Source organism: Artibeus jamaicensis, unplaced genomic scaffold (genome assembly GCF_021234435.1).
Source record: "Artibeus jamaicensis isolate MK-2021 breed Jamaican fruit bat unplaced genomic scaffold, CSHL_Jam_final contig_426, whole genome shotgun sequence".
In the NCBI taxonomy this organism is placed as follows: Eukaryota; Metazoa; Chordata; class Mammalia; order Chiroptera; family Phyllostomidae; genus Artibeus; species Artibeus jamaicensis.
In genome coordinates, this window is record NW_026521826.1 from 14,732,704 (window position 1) to 14,752,168 (window position 19,465).

The 19,465-nt window shown below is 36.3% G+C and overlaps 1 protein-coding gene across 14 annotated transcripts in view; it reads right to left on the minus strand.

Moving 5' to 3' along the window:
- ZMYND11 (zinc finger MYND-type containing 11) overlaps positions 1-19,465 on the minus strand; it is a 147,460-nt gene that overhangs the window by 15,592 nt on the left and 112,403 nt on the right. For 10 of the 14 annotated variants that reach the window (XM_053665854.1, XM_037156312.2, XM_037156348.2 and 7 more), the window contains 6 exons: positions 11,164-11,241; positions 10,616-10,708; positions 8,397-8,484; positions 7,831-7,886; positions 6,667-6,744; positions 5,801-5,919 (listed from right to left, as the gene is read on the minus strand). In XM_053665854.1, the coding sequence (XP_053521829.1) occupies positions 5,801-5,919; positions 6,667-6,744; positions 7,831-7,886; positions 8,397-8,484; positions 10,616-10,708; positions 11,164-11,241 (512 nt within the window). The remainder of the gene's footprint in view (positions 1-5,800; positions 5,920-6,666; positions 6,745-7,830; positions 7,887-8,396; positions 8,485-10,615; positions 10,709-11,163; positions 11,242-19,465) is intronic. The other 4 variants (XM_037156357.2, XM_037156332.2, XM_037156316.2 and 1 more) reach the window with 2 other exon arrangements.

The following is a 19,465-nucleotide window of genomic DNA, read 5'->3' on the forward strand; positions in this document are numbered from 1 at the left end:
TAGCAATATTTAAAGGTACAGTCAGAAATACCAAATACTCTAACCACTGTAAAGTATAATTTGTGGATATTAATTTACTGAGGCTGTTAGTTGTGGCTTAAATTAAAACTCTTATCAAGTAGAAAACAGGTGAGGTAACTTTTGTGTTTTCAGTCATCAAAGTTCTCAGACTTGAAATGATTCAAATATCTCAGAACTGTTTAATGCTTTCTTTAACCAGCTTAGGCTTGTCATGATTTTATATATATATTCATTCTACATAAGTCCTTTTTAAAATGTTACTTCTTCTTGATCCAAATACTGTAATTAGTTATTTCGAAATCTAGTTATTTGCAGATGAGAACTATAGAATCATTTGAAAATGTGAAGAAATTTTCAGGGGATGCGTACATTAATATGAGGGCTTTCAAAAACTTTTATCTGTTTACTTATATTGGTATCACACTCCTATTCACTAGATGAACCATGATTAATAGAAGTGTTTGTATCATTTAGCAACCAAGTAGGCAGTTACGAATACAACTTCAAGTGCCTCTGAATTATGTGTAATATTGATCTAAAACTACAGAATAAAAACTGTATTTGGACCCTGGCTGGTGTAGCTCAGTGGATTGAGCACGGGCCTGCAAGCTAAGGGATCGAGGTTTGATTCCCAGTCAGGGCACATGCCTGGGTTGCAGGCCAGTTCCCAGTGGGGGACACACAAGAGGCAACCATATATTGATATTTCTCTCCCTCTCTCCTTCCCTCCCCGCCCTAAAGATAAATGAATAAAATCTTAAAAAAAAACAAAACACAAAAACCCTGTATTTGACTTTATTGGGGAAAATGCTAAAAATTCAAGAAAATTTTCCTACGCACTAATCATTAGATTGGCCTTAAATCAGTACCATGTAGAATGTTGCTTTCTGTGCAGTGGTGGAAGGCCCCATAAAGCATACAAAAGTAAACGAGAACTATCTGATCTTGAGTGTTAACTGTCTCTTTGACAGATGAAGGAGAGAGATGATGTCCAGATGGAGTTAAACTGGGCTGGAGCCCAGTGAGGGTACTCACTGTGCCTAATTACTAGGATGGCACTTATACACATCTTGCCTCTGCCTTTAAGGACTTTACACTTTGTCAGATGAGAATGAAATGCAGCAGGCAGTCAAAGTGATGCTAGGGTGCTCTAGAGAAGAAGAGAATTTCATTTGGTTGTAAGTAGTCACTGGGTTTCATCTGGGCTTGATCTTCAAAGATATGTAAGATTTATATAGGTGACCAATTGAGGGGAGAAAGTTGAGGCAGAGGGAATGTCACAAATGAGAAGAAAACCCCAAAGGTGTGTGAGCAACAGTGGGAAGACATTTTCTAGAGCACAGTATGGGATGGGATATAGCACTATGAATACACAAGGATTTATTCTGTTCGGCCTTCTGTTTAAAATGTATAAGGTGTTACAGTTTTCATTCCTGGCCTATAATTATGGAGTTCTAGAAACATGGGGCCTGTGGCTGTTCTGAAGGAGTCTTAGAGAATCATGGCACATAGGCCTATGTCATAAATAGCAGTTTCTACAAGCAAGTTAGAAGTCAACTGCTTTAGAATTTAAAAGCACGTTTTATATAATAATCCATATACTGTGACAGATAAAATTAAGCTTGAACTGTCATGTAAATATTTATAAATTTCACATCAACAATGTCTACTCTGATGTAAGTGCTTTATTAGAAATCACAGTAAAATACACTTTGAAAACTCTTAACTCTAACACAGAATGCATAGGAAATTTTGCTTGTGGAAGGGTTCCTTGTCACTAAGATCTTGAATGAATATTGTATTTACTCTTTCAGTCCCAAATATTTTAATTATTGATGAAGTACAGTTTTCTGCCTTTTGCACCCCCATTCCACCCCCTTTGTTACTGTCCATGGGTTCTTTATACTGTCAACAAGTATTTATTGAGTGCCTATTATGTACCAGGCAATCAATATAAGTATTTTAGTTCATGTTTTAAAAGCAGTGGGTTTTTAGAGATGTCTGTTATGAACAATGCTGACTACCAGGAACAAACTCCTGAACTATGAGAGTATTTCCCCTTATCCATTTATCCCTTGGATATAATAAAATTGAGTCATACCTATTCTTGATATGGGAATTAATTCTCAATGTAGTTCATAATACATTCCTATGTTTTTTAAAAGGATTTATTTATTTACTTTTTAGAGAGAGGAAAGGGAGGAGGAGAGAATGAAACACTGATGCAAAAATATTGATCCATAAAAGGAACATCTTCTGGTTGCCTCCTGAATGCACCCTGACTGGGGATGGAACCTGCAACCCAGGCGCATGCCCTGACCCAGAATACAACTGCCGACCTTTCACTCTGCGAGAAGACATCCAGCCAACTGAGCCGCATTGGTCAGGGCCCTATCCTCTTTTAATCAATACCATTACTGTAGGTAATCAGATTTCAGTTTTAAAGAGTATCAGTGGGTATGAAAAGTTGATCTACGAAAGATAAAAACCAAAATGGCAAATACTCCATAATTTAAAGAGTTTAATAAACTGAGGTATAATCTAATTTGGCTGTATCTATACTATACATCTGTCAAATCTGAATGGTCTGAATATATGCAGAATAAACGGCTCCGAGATCTGATGGCAAATGAACTCAAAGCGTTCTATTTTCTTCTTCATAGAACCGAATTTCCTGCCAGCTCCTTCTGCCTGTGCTGTCCCACCCTCCGGCTGTCTGCAGCAAAAAGAGTTAGCCTTGTTAGCACAAATAATACCTTATCAGCTTTTCTTTTCCTCTGGCAGGCAAAGCCTTGCAAATCCTACAAGAATCCCACTTATACTCAGAGGGATCACAGTCACCTTTCTTCCTGGAAACTTACAACATGATCAGGGTCAAAGGGATGGAGAAGCACATTCTGAGTGTACAGAAGGGACTAGTCTGATACCATTTAATTTTTTTCTCCTACCTACATGTAAAAATATGATAAACTGGCAAAAGAATATTTATTGCTGGTGACTGCTGCATAGCAATGTCAGTGTATTTAATACTACTGAATGTACACTTTAAAATGGTTATGACACTAAAATAAAATGTTTATTAATGACTTGGCTGGTGTAGCTCAGTGGACTGAGCACGGGCCTGCGAACCAAAGGATCATGGTTCGATTCCCAGTCAGGGCACATGCCTGGGGTGCAGGCCAGTTCCCAGCAGGGGACGCATGAGAGGCAACCATACATTGCTATTTCTCTCCTATCCTTCCCCTCTAAAGATAAATAAATAAAATATTTAAAAAATGTTTATTAATGAAAACTTGCAGCTGGTAGCCCTTACTGACCATCCCTTCTTGGTGTATAAAATACTGTGTAAGTAATTAAAATTCATGGGTACAATTTTTATAAACTTTGTTTTTCAGTAAATCAAATATTCTAACATGATAAGAGTATAATTTTTTAAGGTACTCCCTCATTAATCCTTCACTTCAAATACCTTATTGGTCATTCTGTAACCAGGAAAGGAAAAGACTATACTCGTAGTAAAACTGTAGAGCTTTTATTTTCTAAAATAAAAGCCTCCGAGTCCCACCTGTTAGGAGTTTTCTAGATAAAATCTTCCAGAAAATAAGACATTTCTGGCAAAAAAAACCCCCCTCTGGATATGTAATTTTGTTTTAATTCTCTCTTTAGATGGCATGTTTACTCTAAGGACTCAAGTAGATTAGATTGAGTTTTCTTTTAAAATATTTTCTGCATATTCTACTAAATAACAAAGACATTATTAATAAAGTATCACTCACAATTATAAAGATACTATAAAATCTGTTTGAAAACTGATGAAAAAAATTACAGTTAAAAATTCTGATTGCTATTCTAACTTAGCAGTACGGTCCTAAAAAAATAACTGAATACTTGTTTTTTCTTAGTTACCTGTGTTTCATTTAGTGAAATTTAAAAAATTAAATCAATGTTTTCCTCTGTAGTTTGCACATTTGTATTGTAATGCTAAAATCTTTATAATGCTATATACTAGGCTCTATGCTTAGGTCTCATATATAAAAATTTCTTTAAACCCTGCAAACTCTTATAAGCTAGGTACTGTTGAGGCCCCTATTACACAAGTGAGCAAACAAGGCTCAGAGAGACTAAATAACACGTCAAAGACTGGAGTAGTAAATGATGGTTCAAGGACACAAATCCAACCACTTGACCTTCCTTAGTATCAATTTAGAGATTTCTACAGATTAGTGTTTCTACAGGGTGACTGCCCTTAACTCACAGGCCTGTTTGATGGGAAACTGAAACAAACTGAATATAATGTCCTGAGCATGAAACACTGAGTAAGGAACACAGTAGGTATAAAGGACCCGTGCACAAAGACAATGGGGAGGGAGGCGAGGGAGAAGGACTGAATGTGGGACAGGGGTGGACCTGGCAGGGGAGAGCAATGAGGGAAAATAGGAACAACTGTAACTACACGACAATAAAAAAATTTTTAAAGAAAAAATTACCACTTACTAATCATCTACTTAAAACATTCATTTTCTATTGAATTATGGTTATTATTTAGCTAATGGTTCTTGACATGAAAGCAGTGTCAACTAAGCACACATCTATGAAATAACTACTTTTTAAAGAAACTTAGTACTTTCACAGGTTTCTTAGAACTAAAGTTCTATTTATATGAAGACTAAGCAGTCACTATGGAAAAGAATAAAGTCCCTCATTCTGTAGCTTCTCTTAAAAAAGTAATACCAACTATACAACATACTTTTCCTCCAAGCATGACAGGTGACAAGACACTTCACAGATTGTAAATTTAAATCCTTGTACAGTGTGGGAAATAGATCCATGTGACTGACTTTTGCCACTGTTCCCTTTAATCTAATATTTGTTAAATGAACCCCCCATCACAAATTTCATATGAATTATATTTCCTATTATGCCTTAATTAGTTAGACTCAACCTTTGAGTACTATGATAGTTCGCAATACTTGAATTCACTTTTAGAGTCAATGCTATTATGACACATTATTTAGAACAGTGTTTTAGACTAATTTTCAATGTGAAGTAAAATTTAAGGGCTTAGTATCACAATAAAGGAGGTAGCTCTAATTTTGTACTATAGTTTAGCATTTTTGTGAAATACCTAACTATGCAAACATAATTTTATAGTAACAAGAATAGTCTTTAGCCTTGGAATACATATATTATTATATTATGAAAATGTACATTTTTAGGCTTTGGTGTGTGTGTATATATCCCTAGCAACAGAAACATTAAAATCTAGACTGGAAACATTGTCTGACAGTTGTATGCACATAATTCATATGCACACAAGACAGATATTCTATACATTAGATCACAAGATTGACATTCTCTTCTCTCCTGAGTTGGTTATTTTATCTATAGCTTTTTAACAGAGCCTTGAAAAGATGGTCAAAACAACCATAATACCATTACGATACTACAAAATGGACACATATTAAGAACCATTCCCCTTCCACTGCCCTCAGTATTCAATATGAGCATTAACATGGATTTGACTTCAACAGTGTCAGTTATTAAAATTGCCTTGCTTATTATTAGTAAACAGTATCTGAAATATGCCTAAAATCCTAATTAATGGAAATATCATTGTTAGTTGCCTATTCCAGTTATGTACTGACTTGTTTCTTCAATTTAAAAGAAATTTCATGCTATTTCTGATGAAGAAGCCACCAAACAGCAACAGCAGCCAGACTGGGTCTCAAGAATACCCCAGAAGCTCAGCTATGACTACTGCACATGGGAACATGATTACCTTTGATGGTGGTGACCGAAGAAGCGGACGTCGACCTGATTGTCCTCTTTCTGCATGACTTTGGCTGGCCAGAATCCAAAACCTTTCATTTTAGCCCAAACCAGTTCATGATTAGGTATCTGGAATAAAATGCATTACCCTGTCATATTACTTTCAAAGTATTAAATACAAGTCTATCATTAAATCTGAACTATTTAGTCAAGTATAATTCATTATTTTGAAATATTTCTTTCCAACTTCTAACTAAACACAAAGAGCTTTTTATCCCCCCTAGGATTGACTGGTTTTGCCCCGAAGAAAACCACCAAAAATTAAAATTTGCATTGTAGTAGGATATGGCTCTTCATTTCTGAGAAGAGATAGAAAAAATACTCGCTTAATATAATGTAGCATTACGGAATGAGGTAATGGGGCCAAAAGGAAGGGCCTTATTGTGTTTCGTGAGCCTGTTAGAAATGGGAGAATTTTAAAGCCCTGATTCAAACCTACCTAATCAGAGATCCAAATTTTAATATAACTTTCAAGTGACTGAGAAGCACAGTAACTTCTCAAGACCGGCTGCTCTCAGATGGCCTTTTGTAATACACCTGTACCTTTAGGGACCCCAGAACATTCACAGGCTTCTTGTCAGCACCTTTCCAGAAATGATGTCATTTTAGGGAAAATTATACACCTATAAACCTATATAAAGCCAGAGAGTTCTTATGAAAAGAAGTTTTTCCCATGTCTGTTTTTATACTCATTAAAATCATATGTACTGATATAAATATAATTAGAATCATAATCTTTGAGCAAACTGAAAATAAACTTCCTTAGAGCACCATATATTTAAGAGATAAAAACAAAAATTACAAAATATCACCTACACAAGGATAGCAGAACCAATTATCAGGACGAGCATTTGACAAATAGAAGCAGTTCTTGCAAAGCTGTAGCTCATCCAGCTGAAAAAAGAAAAGCCACTATTTTAGCCTACATAAAATGCATGTGTGCATTAAACTATATAAAATTGATCCAGTAAATTAACATTCTCATTCATCTACATAAATAGCCTTGAATCTTGTTCCTAAGCTTTAGTTTTCAACAATACTGGAAAAGCCTTCCCCTTTCCTGTTCAAACCACCCCCATGGTCACAGCCTGCACTTAAAACAAAAACCAAATGCCTTACACAGGCCTGGCATGTTTGACCTTTCTTTTCCAGCCTCACTGGCGCCTTTGACCATTTAGCACTTGGATTAATGCAATTTCCTCAGAAAGGACTTCCTCATCCATCATATAAAATATCCACTACCAGTAATAGCAGTCCTTACTTTTGCCTCATTCTCCATTTTAGTCCTTGTTTTCTTTCATAACATTCTTTTACAACCTTAAAGAAACATTTTCGTCTGTTTCTTTTTTGAGCCTCCCTCTTCGAAATACAGTTCTATGAGCACAAAGCCAGTACCTTGATCACCATTTCCTTCCTCCTAATGCACTGCATAGCACTTTAGTAGACACTCAAAAAATATTTGCTAAAAGAAATTTTAAATGAATTCAAGGGACAAAACTTTTATATAGTTAAGATACTTTTGCAAAGACTATATTGTTACAGGTGAATGCTTCAAATAAGAAAGACCACACACACACAAACCTTCCCAAAATATGTATTTCATTTATTGTATAAATATGAACTTTGTTATTTGGTTGTTTTGCTTGTGTAGTATCTTTCATTCAATGAGTGTAACATTTGTTGAGTGTCTGCCTCATACAAAACATGTAAATGAATTATGTATCTAATACCTTAAGAGAAGTTAAAGACTAAAGTTTCTTTGCAGAAGTTACTTAGTAACTAAATCTTCCAGGATGTCTCTGAGAATAATCTGTCAGAATCACGCCCCGCATTTGCATTATTTCCCATGTATGCCAAACATGGACATAAAATTATATTTAAAGGAAATGACAAAATTAAAATATATTTAAAATGAGTGGAATTCTGAAATAAATTAATTTGGAATACAGTGAGAGTTTAATGACTAGGCATGGACAGTACCTCATGACAGGTGTCTTTATACAGCATCCTTGCTATGTCAGCTTGCTCACTGTCTGCTATAATTAAAGGAAGATACCTATTACCAGTAATCTAGAAACACAAAACTATCAAAATTAATAAACTCATTCAAATTTTCTTGCAGTCTGACAAATGTGGACATATACCACTTAAACCAAAATGTGTATTTTAAATGAAGTTCAGGCCACAAAATAAAACTGTATAGGTAGCTTTAATTTCACAGCCTTTCTATACCTTTAAATGATAGAGTATTAATGGGAAAACGACCAGAATTAGTCACGGTCCTTATAAAAGAAGCCTCTCAACTAAGTTTATAAATTTATACATAAAACCAAAAAAAGTAATACTTTCATCATTTAGTATACTAGTGTTTTGCTTCTAGACAATTCTATAAGCTATAACTACATTACCAAATATTTTAAAGATTAAACCATAACTATTACTTAGAGATAATTAAAATATATTTTATATTTTATAAAATATATTTCTCAACATAGAATGTAAATGGTATGTAAAAATGCAAAAGAAAAAACAAAAAAATACTCAACCTCCATAGAAAATCACTGTGTTGTGGAGAAGCAGCTGAGCATCAGCTTTGAACTCTTCATAACTTCGGTATTTCCCTTCATTTACTTTCTGCAGCGGTCAAAAACAAAATGGCAAAGGAGTTACTAATGCAAATATTTGTCTGTGTTATGTTAATATGGTTAGAGTATGGGACAATAGAATTTTCCAGAATGACATCATGGCTACTCCCATGTCCCCCAGTATTGATGGACCATGTGTAAGAGAAACCCACAACTTCATGTGCAGTTAGAATGTGACAGGATAGTAAAGTGTGGCAGGTCTGATCTACAGCAGCCACCACCGTCCTCGGTATTAATTTACTACTAGAGTGAACCCGGCACTTGAACATTTCATTGCATAGCAATGATAAAAGCTACTGCTAAGCTTTGTAAATAGTGAAAGCTTTGGCCAGTGTGGGGTTGATGAGACCCTATCTACATACCTGTTAATTTTATAACACAAGACAATAAAGACTAGGGAGTGGAGTGGGAGATGGGGAAGAACTATGACAGTTTAACATAAATAAGAAGACATGTTTATAATTCTGAATTTAGACTAGATACTAATTTATAATTTAAAAATAAAGGCCAAGATGTTCCTGTAGGCACTGAGGAAATGTCAGGGTTTCTCTCCTACATTAGAGTGGTCAAGGATTTCCATTATTGAATTCTAACTTTGTCTTTAACCACCAAAGAAAAGGATTATGGAATAAATTTAAGGGGTTTCTGGAGGACGACAGAATTTTGGGAGGTATGACAAAGTTAACTTGACAGCAAGAAAGCACTTTCTTATCCTGTCAATATTTTCACGAAATAGGTTTGAAAACTGCTTGGCCTCTAAATGCTAAAACGGTAAGGCCTCTAAAATATAATTAAGAACCCACCTTTCTGTTGAAATTCCCCAAAACCCAATTCAGTTGCCCTTTTTACAGGAAGGCATTCCCCGATTCCGAAGCTGAAAGTACCTGCCTCTTATCCGTCATGTAGGGCCACGGGGCTTATTCACAAATACTGCATTTCTAATTGTATTGGGCTCCAGTATGCTCAAGTGTTGGCACTGTCTGGAGATCCCCAGGTGGCCCAATATACACCAAGGTAGAAGAAAACTGCCCCTTTGCAATTTGTGAAGTATGCACGCACCCCAAGGCTTGCATTTCTGTCTAGACTGTAAGCTCCTGAAAGCATAAAAATCATGTCTTCCTCTACTTTCCTTATGGGCTTTTGCTTATGACCATCATTTGCCAAGCACAGGACCAAGGCACCATCCACCCACTTGCTGTTCTCAATGGAGAAAATGGGATCAGACTAGGGGATCTGAGAAGGTAAAATGCAAAGACAGGAAAGGGAAATGGAGTTCATTCTTCAGAGGCTTCAGGGTTTAGGAAAAGAGGCTATACAATCCATCAGAAGTAAGTAAATTTTAAATTACTTGTTTTTATTCCAGCATTTGACAGTTACTTTAGGGGAACAACCTTCATTTACCCTTTCCTTCCACTAAAATAATACACCTCCAGTCTTTCTCATCTGCTAAGGGGTTTAGGAAACTTTTAAGATAATTTCAAATAAATCCTGTGGTCTTCCTGTAAGCTATTATGGCCAACCATAGGATTTGAACATTTCAAAATGACACAAAAAGTACAGAATTAGTAATTTGAAAACCCTAACTGAAAACATGTCAAGTGTTCTATGGAAATTTATTGTAGTCAATAATTAAATATAAACAAACCTAATAATCCTCAGCTAGCATTGGTGAAATGAACTTTAAGAATTTTGTTCAAGTTCATTTCATTGTTTCCCAAGACTCCAGATTAGTTCTATGCGCTGATTTTTCCTTGAAACTCCCAAGTGCTACTGCTAAAACTAAAAATCCATGTCCAGAAATGAATTCTCTAAACCTGAAATTTTAAATTGCCCAGACTTCGATCCATTTCCTTTAACCAGCAAGTATCAAGAATCTACAGGTTGCTTAAAACCAAACCTTTTAAAAGATAACACCCAATTAGCACTAGAGTGAGCATACAAAATTTAAAACAGCAGCCATGCACGTGTGGTGGCCATGCCTGGCCAATTTTACTAAGAGGCTAACTAGGCACCCCCTCGTCAAGAAGGAATGGCAGCCAGAATTACCCTGGGCTGTAAGTCTCTCAGTGACCTGGGAGCCACGGGGTGAGCACAAAGCAGGACAGAAGGCTGGGCTTTACCTCTTGTATGGTGGGGACATCGACCGCTGAGTGCACCAGCCTCCGGTACATCGGGTGTTTGCTGTCCTTCCCCTTTTTATTAAGGTCTATAGCCTGAAAGGTCATTAGATACATCAATTTTAAACGCGGCTAGAGACAGACAGGTAAACATCAATTTCTAAATAAATACTTTAGAACATAATGGGAAAATGTATACAGACTATAGTTTAACACACCATTTCTTAAGGTTTTGATAGAAGTTATTTTGGAAAGTTCTATTTCATTTTAAACACTATCAATGAAAATGTTCATTGATAAGTGAATTTTAAAGATGTAATTATTTCTAGTCTAATGCTGCCAAAGAAATGCCTGCTCTAAAACAAACACACAAAAAATCTAAAAGCCCACTGTAGAATTATCCATTGTACAAAAATAAAAAAGACAGCACTGGTTCCCACCCTTCAAACTGCTTTACACATATTTGTTACTTGTCAGTCATTAACTTTTATACAATGAACCAGAGTGAAATCTAACGGGAGACTTGAAAGATCCCGGGGGACAGGACTCACCCTCTCCTTCATGCGAGAGACAATGAACCTCAGGTATGTGCTCATCTCTTGTTTGTTTGTATTTTTCTTCTTGATGCTCTGTTAAAAACAGAAAAGGCCAGATATAAAATCTGATCTATATGTCTATATTCATGTAAAAGACTTCTAAATATAAAAGAATATATTCTGCAAAGATTTCACTAAAAGATGCACTACTTCCAACATATTTGATACAGAAAAATCTATGACATTTGCATAACAAAAATATTTACTGTACTTAGAATCAGAAAATATTACGTTGTATTTGATGTACTACCTTAGAGAATAATGCATTTGTTTCTTGGCATTTTGAAAACTTAAACCAGTTTTCAGATGAAAAGAAATGACAATAATAATGATAAGAAATAATGACATAATGTAGAATCACTCGTGTTCCACACAAAGAAATCAATGGCTGAAGTCCATTAGTGTGCATTTTAAATTCGCACTAATGAATGGTGAATTTCAAAATAACACTATTTTTCATTAAACATGTTATTAAAAGTCTGTGTCACTTATGAATTATGTGCAGTGCAGTGGCACACACCTACTTATCTATTTTAAAGTGCTATTGATCTATTCAGTAATAACTATTACTCAGGCCTAAAAGCTAATTAAGTTTTTCAATTTATCCTCAGAAAATCTAACTTTATATGAAAAACAAAACAAAACAAAACAGAAATCTACCTCTTATGTTTTTCTATACAGCAAGAAAACAAACATGGCAGGCACTTGGCCATAAGTTAATAGCACAGCAAAGGACTGAGTAGGTCTGGAGCTCTACTAGACAAATGCTTTAACTTTTTCAGGCCACTACATTATTGCTCCCAAAGAAACTTTATACGCAGAAAGTCATCTTAATATGCTATATACAATGTAAGACATTTCTCATGTAACTAAGAAGTCTTAGCTGGAGCTTAAGCAAATTGATTATACACACAATATTAAAATATACCTGAAGAAAAAACCCTGGCCGTACTCAAAGACTCTGGTGGAACGTCTTAAAATGTAGTTGGACTTTACCCTCTGAGAATCTGAGTTGAAATTTCTAGGGAAGGCCCTGCGCTTGTTCATTTATCTATTTAATTCCTCAGGTGGTTGTGACACATGGCTAAGACCAAGCACCATGGGTGTAGATGTGGAGTTTAAAAGGCAATGGCATTTCTTAGACCCCAGGTTTACAATTTCTGAAGGAGGGGGGTTCTGATATGGCTTGTGAATTCTCATTTTTAACAAGATCCCCAGTAATTCTCATGCATACGAACATGTGAGGACTATTAATTAGCCTCGTTCTGTAAACCAGAGCACATCAGAGAACCAAGCTCGGTTCCTGCATTCTGCAAATCACACTGGAATGTAGAGGAGTTCTCAGTGGATCTGACATACAATAAGCTATTAATTTTTTTTTTTTGCAAAATGGGCATCCTCCCATACACTACTTTTTATACTAAACAGTTTGACAAACTTTGGGATATAGGGAAGAGCAATATAAGAGGGCCAAGAAGGCTGCTTTTTTTCCCCCTCACCTCTTAAAAAACCTACTACAATTCCTTTAAAAGAATAAAATAATGCTTCCAGCTACATGCTCTATGACATCAAATATTTTGGGCACAGTACTGAAAAGGCTGATTCCAAACAGCAGTTTGATCATTAACTTGTAAATTTGTACAAATTCAGATATAACAGCAATGTACATCAGGTTAGAAGTCTTGTATGATACTATCTGGGGTTATGTATGGTTCTTACAACAGAGAACACACTTAGGGAAAATATACAACCACCACTTTATGTAGTACTGAAATAAAATGCCCCCAAAATATTGTCTGCAGTCACTTGAGTAGTGATGGTGGGGATGAGAGCCTCACTGCATCTACCCTGACACAGTCCTTGGGCTGTTGTGTATGCCACGTATATGCAGGAATGTTTTTCTCCTTCCTGTGCTCTAAACATCATCCCTGTGAAATATGAAGTAGATTCATACTTCACTTTAGTAGGAATCTAACCTCTTCTGCTTTTAGAGCCTTAGAAAATAAAGCAATTCAATGTTTCTCTAGGGGCAACACTAATGCAGTGCTCGACTCAGAATGTTAGTATAGCCAAAGCATCCTAACTATACTGGTTCTTTGTGACAAAAACACTGAAAATACTTTGAAACAGTAGGGAAAACCCTTTTACTCTACTCAAGTTTAGCTAAATTGTGCACTAAATTGTTTCTGTTTAAATAAAAGTCCATATTAAGTTCCCACTTTCTTTCCACAGAGAATCTACACGAAACGTGGGTGTCACATCTCTTACAACGCTTCACTTTGGATTTACCTGTTTAAACATTCTTAAATGAATTGCTAAATTAGTATAACCATGTGCAGCAACATTTCTTTCTTGTTGGGAAGACTGCAAATGTAGTGTTCAGACTGAGGGCCTTAATTTCACAAAGTCATACAATAAATCTAGGATAATGATCTCATTTGTATCATGTTTAAATTTGCTTAAGTCAAGTTGCTTAGGTATCTCTTTTCTACTATGTGCAATTAAAAGTGGTGATATGACGTTGGAAAAATGACTATTTTGAGCAAAATGTAAACGGAAACACAAGGGAGACAGCTGACTTCCATGGCTAAATAGATATGACCTACCTTATCCTTCACAGACCCAATTCCTTCAAAATATAACTCTAAGAGGTGTTCTACCAGGGTAGATATCAATGCTGATCAATTGTAGTTGTGTGTTAGAACCACCCAAGGAAGCCTTTAAAAAAATACCAATATCCACTTACACAAAGTTCAAGAACTTTCCACCAACATATCTGTGGTGGAAAGTAATAAAAACAATGACTGTCTGGGGGAAGGAGGATTCAATGGTCACATTCTCTGCCTCAGTGGGACTTGGGTGTACAAGTGTGTGTGCATTTCTTCATCAAACGGTACATTCAAGACTTGTGCAACTCCCTGCAAAGTGAATTTTACCTCAAAGGAAAAGCCTGCAGATGTCCAGGGGCCACCCCAGAGAGCTAATAATGCTACTTGGAGAGAGGCCTGGGCACTCACCATGCTGACATCCCAGGTGTTTCTAACATGTGACTCGGACTGAGAACCATGGCCTGGCATTAGTATATAGCAAAGATGCTATTTACTTACACAAACAGGTGCAGTGGTTCCATTTGTAACCACAGCTGCTGCACTGAGAAGTGTCATGTGTAATATTCAAAAGTTCTTTTTAAAGTGATGCCAGATCTTTTTAAAGTGATGGAGATCTTACTTCTCCATCTACTTTTGCTCAAACAAACAGAAATAGATCTATTTTAACTATATATTCATTCTTTGCAGGTACTGTATTAGAAACTTCACTGGTGTGAGCTGTATATAAAGATTCACCTTGTATAAAGGAGTTTCACAGCCAAAAATATATTATTTTGTTGAAAGCCTCTACTACTTGTTTATTTTCTACTGTTGCCCAATATATCTTTTCTGGTGACAAATATGAGATTCTACTGCAGACTTAGGACAAGAACTGAAATGCATACAAGCTCTTGGGTTGGTAAGTAAACAGCTGCCCTGGGGCTTAGAGCTTGGTGCCTGGACCTTCTGTGGCTCAGGGCGTGCCTAGGAGGCTGAAAGGGGCCTGTTTCCCAAACCTGGAGCTAAGGACCCTGAACAGATGAAAAACCTTTCCCAACAATCTGTAGGGACATAACATTTGCTATATGATGCTTTCACATTTGCTAATCTTTTGGGCTTTCTTTCTGGCAGTTCCCAGTTACATTCAGAGAAACTTTTTCTTTCTTTAAATTTATTTAATTATTGTTCAAGTACAGTTTTCTGGAGATTTAGTATTTCACACAAGAAATCAACAAAGCATTGCAGCTTCTGTCCCAGGCACTGCACTCAAAGCCTTCTGGGGATTTCCTAGGTAACATGTTGTGAGCTGCCTTATGTGACTGACATTCACAGCAGAGTGTCTCAGTTGGTACCTGTCAAGTCATTTGAGAAAAAGCTTAAGGAAAAGCCACGCTGACTAAAAGAAATTAAAGGGTTAGCTGTTAAGGTAAATAATAATGTGTTGTCCAAAAAAGTTCATTCAGTTTTTTTTCCATATAATAGCTCTAATAGTGCTTAGCTGTCTTTAACTTCATTCAAAACAATTTTGTTAAGATTATATTGTGACAGCTGTCATGAGTGTGGATTTACAAAAATAATCAATATTGGTGAATTCTTGTGTAGCCATTTTAATGTTGGAGATGGAAGAAAATATACATTTTCATTGTATTATGCTTTATTATTTCAAAAAAGGTAATGCAACTGAAACACCAAGATTTGTGCAGGATGCGGAGAAGGTGCAGTGACTGACAAAACATGTCAAAAGTGGTCTGCGAAGTTTCTTGGTACTACTGACATTTCGGCCAAATACTTCTGTGCTGTGGGGCTGTCTTATGTACTAGAAGATGTTTAGCAGCAGACCTATTATGTCTGTTTAATATGTAGGCTATCTCCCTCTACTGGCACTAGAAGCCAATAGCAGAAGATGGCTGTTATACTAAAAGTATCTAAATCAATAAAGTTATTGGTGAAAATAAAAAATGTGTCTCTTATTTTATGGAAAAAACAGACTTTTTGGCCAACCCAATACTATTATGTTTGTAACATAACTAGGCAGATAGCTCTTGATCAGTTCTGAAAACATGAAAGTAATGCTGTATATTAATCTGCAGATTATCTCAGATCCAATCCTTTCTCAGGCTTTGAAGAATTCTACAATCTACTTGCAGACCTCAGGACTCGGCAGTTAAGGCCTCTCTGTAACAGTGTGCAGCACAGAATCCACCCTACTAAAACCCAGTAAAGTTGTGGTAATCGTTCATATTACCTAGTAGCACATAGGAGTGATTTGGGTCAATATCTGCACATTATCAAGAGACAAACTTCCCATTCCATGGCCAAAGTTGTTGCAACCATTTGGTTGCAACCATTCACAATAACAATGTGCAAAATGACTATAATCACATGGCTGAAGCTGTGTTACAAATGTATGTAAGATACCCACTAAAGTGCAATGCTCATAAGTACATTACAGACAACTGAGGGGCTGCTTTCCTCTACTGTAAGGGAAAAAAAATTAAAAATCTTAAGCATTTTCCTGAATAAGGGATTCTTAAGCCAGTTACAATTAATTGCTGGGATATAGCAAATTAGATGTGTCCAGTTAGATACCATAGACAAAACATGAATAAAGTGTCACACTCAGTGACTTACAATGTTTCTGACTGGAAGAATGTAAAAGTAACTTTTGATCCACATCTGGTCATTGACTATAACATCCAAACATCATTATTCAAAAGGACACTTGGGATTAAATGGTCTGAAATTTTCAATGTTCCCTACATAGAACAGAGACCCTACTTTAAATTGCAGAAACATGTAGAGAATGAACTTGTGGAAGTATTACAACAAATACCCAAAAGTGGGGGTGGGGGGAGAATGTGCAAAATCAGAAATTGCGTTATCTTCTCCTTAGATAATGTATTTACGCTGCTAGAGTTCAAATTCAAGTTTCCAAGTCTGAGACTAAAGACAGACAGAGGCCTCACACTTTTGGGGGGTTCCCAATATCCAGAATGTTCTTCGTCAGCAGGCTCTCCAGGGTTGGCACACTTTATGGAATGCCATACAGTAAATATTTTAGGCGCGGAGGACACACAATTGGGGTCCTTCTCAGCTACTCAACTGCCATGGTGGAGAGGAAGCAGTCATACATAATGCAGATATCCCATAGTGCGGCTATGTTCTAACAAAACTTGTGGAAACTGAAAGTGAAATTTCTTATAATTTTCACATCACAAAATATTATTCCTCTTTTGTTTTTTCTTCAACCGTTTAAAAATATAAATCCCATTCTCAGCTTAGCAGCAGTATAAAAACAGATAAAGGGCTTGATTTGGCCCCTGGGCTGTTGTCTGCCAACCCTTGACTAGTTTTAAGTTCTGGAAAGCAGAGTCCATAATAGCCTAGTCAGTCTTCTTTTGCCAGGCTTTTATATACTATCTAGCACATAGTAAGTGCAAGGTGAATTGAACTCAGTATAGTCAATACTAAATAACTTCACTGCCTACCAGAAAAAAATATTCCATCTCCAGTAGTTTAACTCAACATACAAGACTCATTCAAAATGAAAAACAGTTAATCACATACCCAAGATGTGTTAGCATATTCTAGCCACTATAACCTATTTTGCTTACTTCTGGGTGTGAATCATTTCATTGCTTTATGACACCTAAATATCTCTGTTGGTCTCCAACAACCAAACACTCACTTAAATGTTAATGAGCTCACAAATTCGGGGCACTTGCTAAGAAGCAGATTCCTGAGCCTCAGCCCAGAGTCCTTGTTCTAAACACATTTAGAATACCAGGTGATTCTGGTACAGGTGGCCCCTGTATGTTAGGAGAGAAACACTAATCTGCATCTAAATTACCTGCATTGTTTGAGGAATCAAGATGCTTCGAGCTCTCTTCAATAACAATGTGTAATCACAGAAAAAAAATACATTTCACAATACACTTTATCTACACATAAATTGCCTATGTTGTTACTGAAATCAGACGCTCTAAAGTATTCTCTAAAACCATTTGTAATGACTGCATACAAAGGAATGAAAGTAGTCCTAAGACTCCAAGGTCTGAGACTTTTAACAGTAGAGTTGTTCTGGTGGAAGTGGCCCAAAGTCCTGTCATTTCTCCTCCCATATCACTGGGACTTCAGTAGCTCCATCAATGACAATCATATTCTAGGATAACTTTCTAATAATATACTACATTCCGTCTTTTTCACCCTCAGTACTGAAATTAACTCTCTATTAAGATCAAAAGATCAGAACATCACACCTACTGCCTGTTTTAATGGTGGAAAACGTGGCTTACTCACTTCGGTATGTGAGGTGCACTACACATCTAACCATATGGATTCCCTTTAACTCCAATCCTCAATCTCTACAACCAATCAGCAAATTATCTGCACTTGAGTTTCTGGCAGTAGTTTTTTTTATAAGTTAAAGAAAGGTAAATTTAAGTTTTTAAACACCTCTTAAGCTGTCACAAATATGTCTTCTTACACACAACTACAAGTTGGAACTCTGAGGATAATGCAAATCACTAAGAACATCCTGAGGTGGATACCTGGAGTATGCTAGCAAATGCAGCTCCACTCACAGCCCCTGGTTCCTACTGTGTGAAAACTGGTCTCACAGAACCACTAATGCATAGTATTTCTAGATGTGTTCATCCAGATTTACAAACTGCACTGAATGCTACTCCAGCTCTATCTATATTTATTAATTTTTACAAACTCAGCTCGTTGTACTGATTGAGGTCAGTAATTTATAACTAAGTCCGGATGATATAATCAGTTTTTAGCTTTGAAGCATCCAGTGTGGGATGACTTACAAACTATTAAAGCATCTCTAAATTCTACAGGCCACAAAACCAACTGGTATTGTCAAAATACGTAGCATTTCTAAATCCACTACATCTGCATACTCACAAAAAATTGCTGAAATATTAGCTACAGAGAGGAGTGTTATTATGTATGTCAGAAGTTTTATCATTCAATATTAAAATGCAGTTTGGAGGGAACTTTAAGCTCCTTTGTGGTATTATTATAAGAACTAGAGAATAGAAAAGGCACATTCAGAGAAACTTTTTCTTTCTTTAAATTTATTTAATTATTGTTCAAGTACAGTTTTCTGATTTTTGCTCCCATCCCATCCCACCCCCCCCAAGAGAAACTTTATGCAACCAGGTTTTGTACCTAGTTGTTCCTCATCCTCTACACAGTACTAATTTTTAAAGAAAGAACAAAGTTCAAAAAGCAGAGAGAGAATGTATTCCTCAGTGGAGTAAACCTTTCCATTATTTTCTGAAAATAAGTTACCTGTCTCTCTGTTTTCAGGTCAAGAAGTGAGTATTATTTGTTCTCTGCTCACAGAGGTTGACACCAGCCAAGGGGAATACTACCTGCCCACCTGTCCACATCTCCCCCTCCCACCTCAAGCATTTGCAGACAATACAAGGGGAATTCCCCCCAAGCCCAAAGAATTTATATATAAAAATTGTGTACTTATTCTTACATGTTTAAACTTCAGTCACCACCAAAGTACTCTCCAATTCATGCATTTACACCTATTGAGACTTTTTTCCACCGCTCAAAACACGTTTTAAATTTGTTGATTTTGATGGCCATTAGTGCTTCCGGTGTTTTTTGTTTTACCTCTTTCACATGTTTCCCTTCGAGGGCTT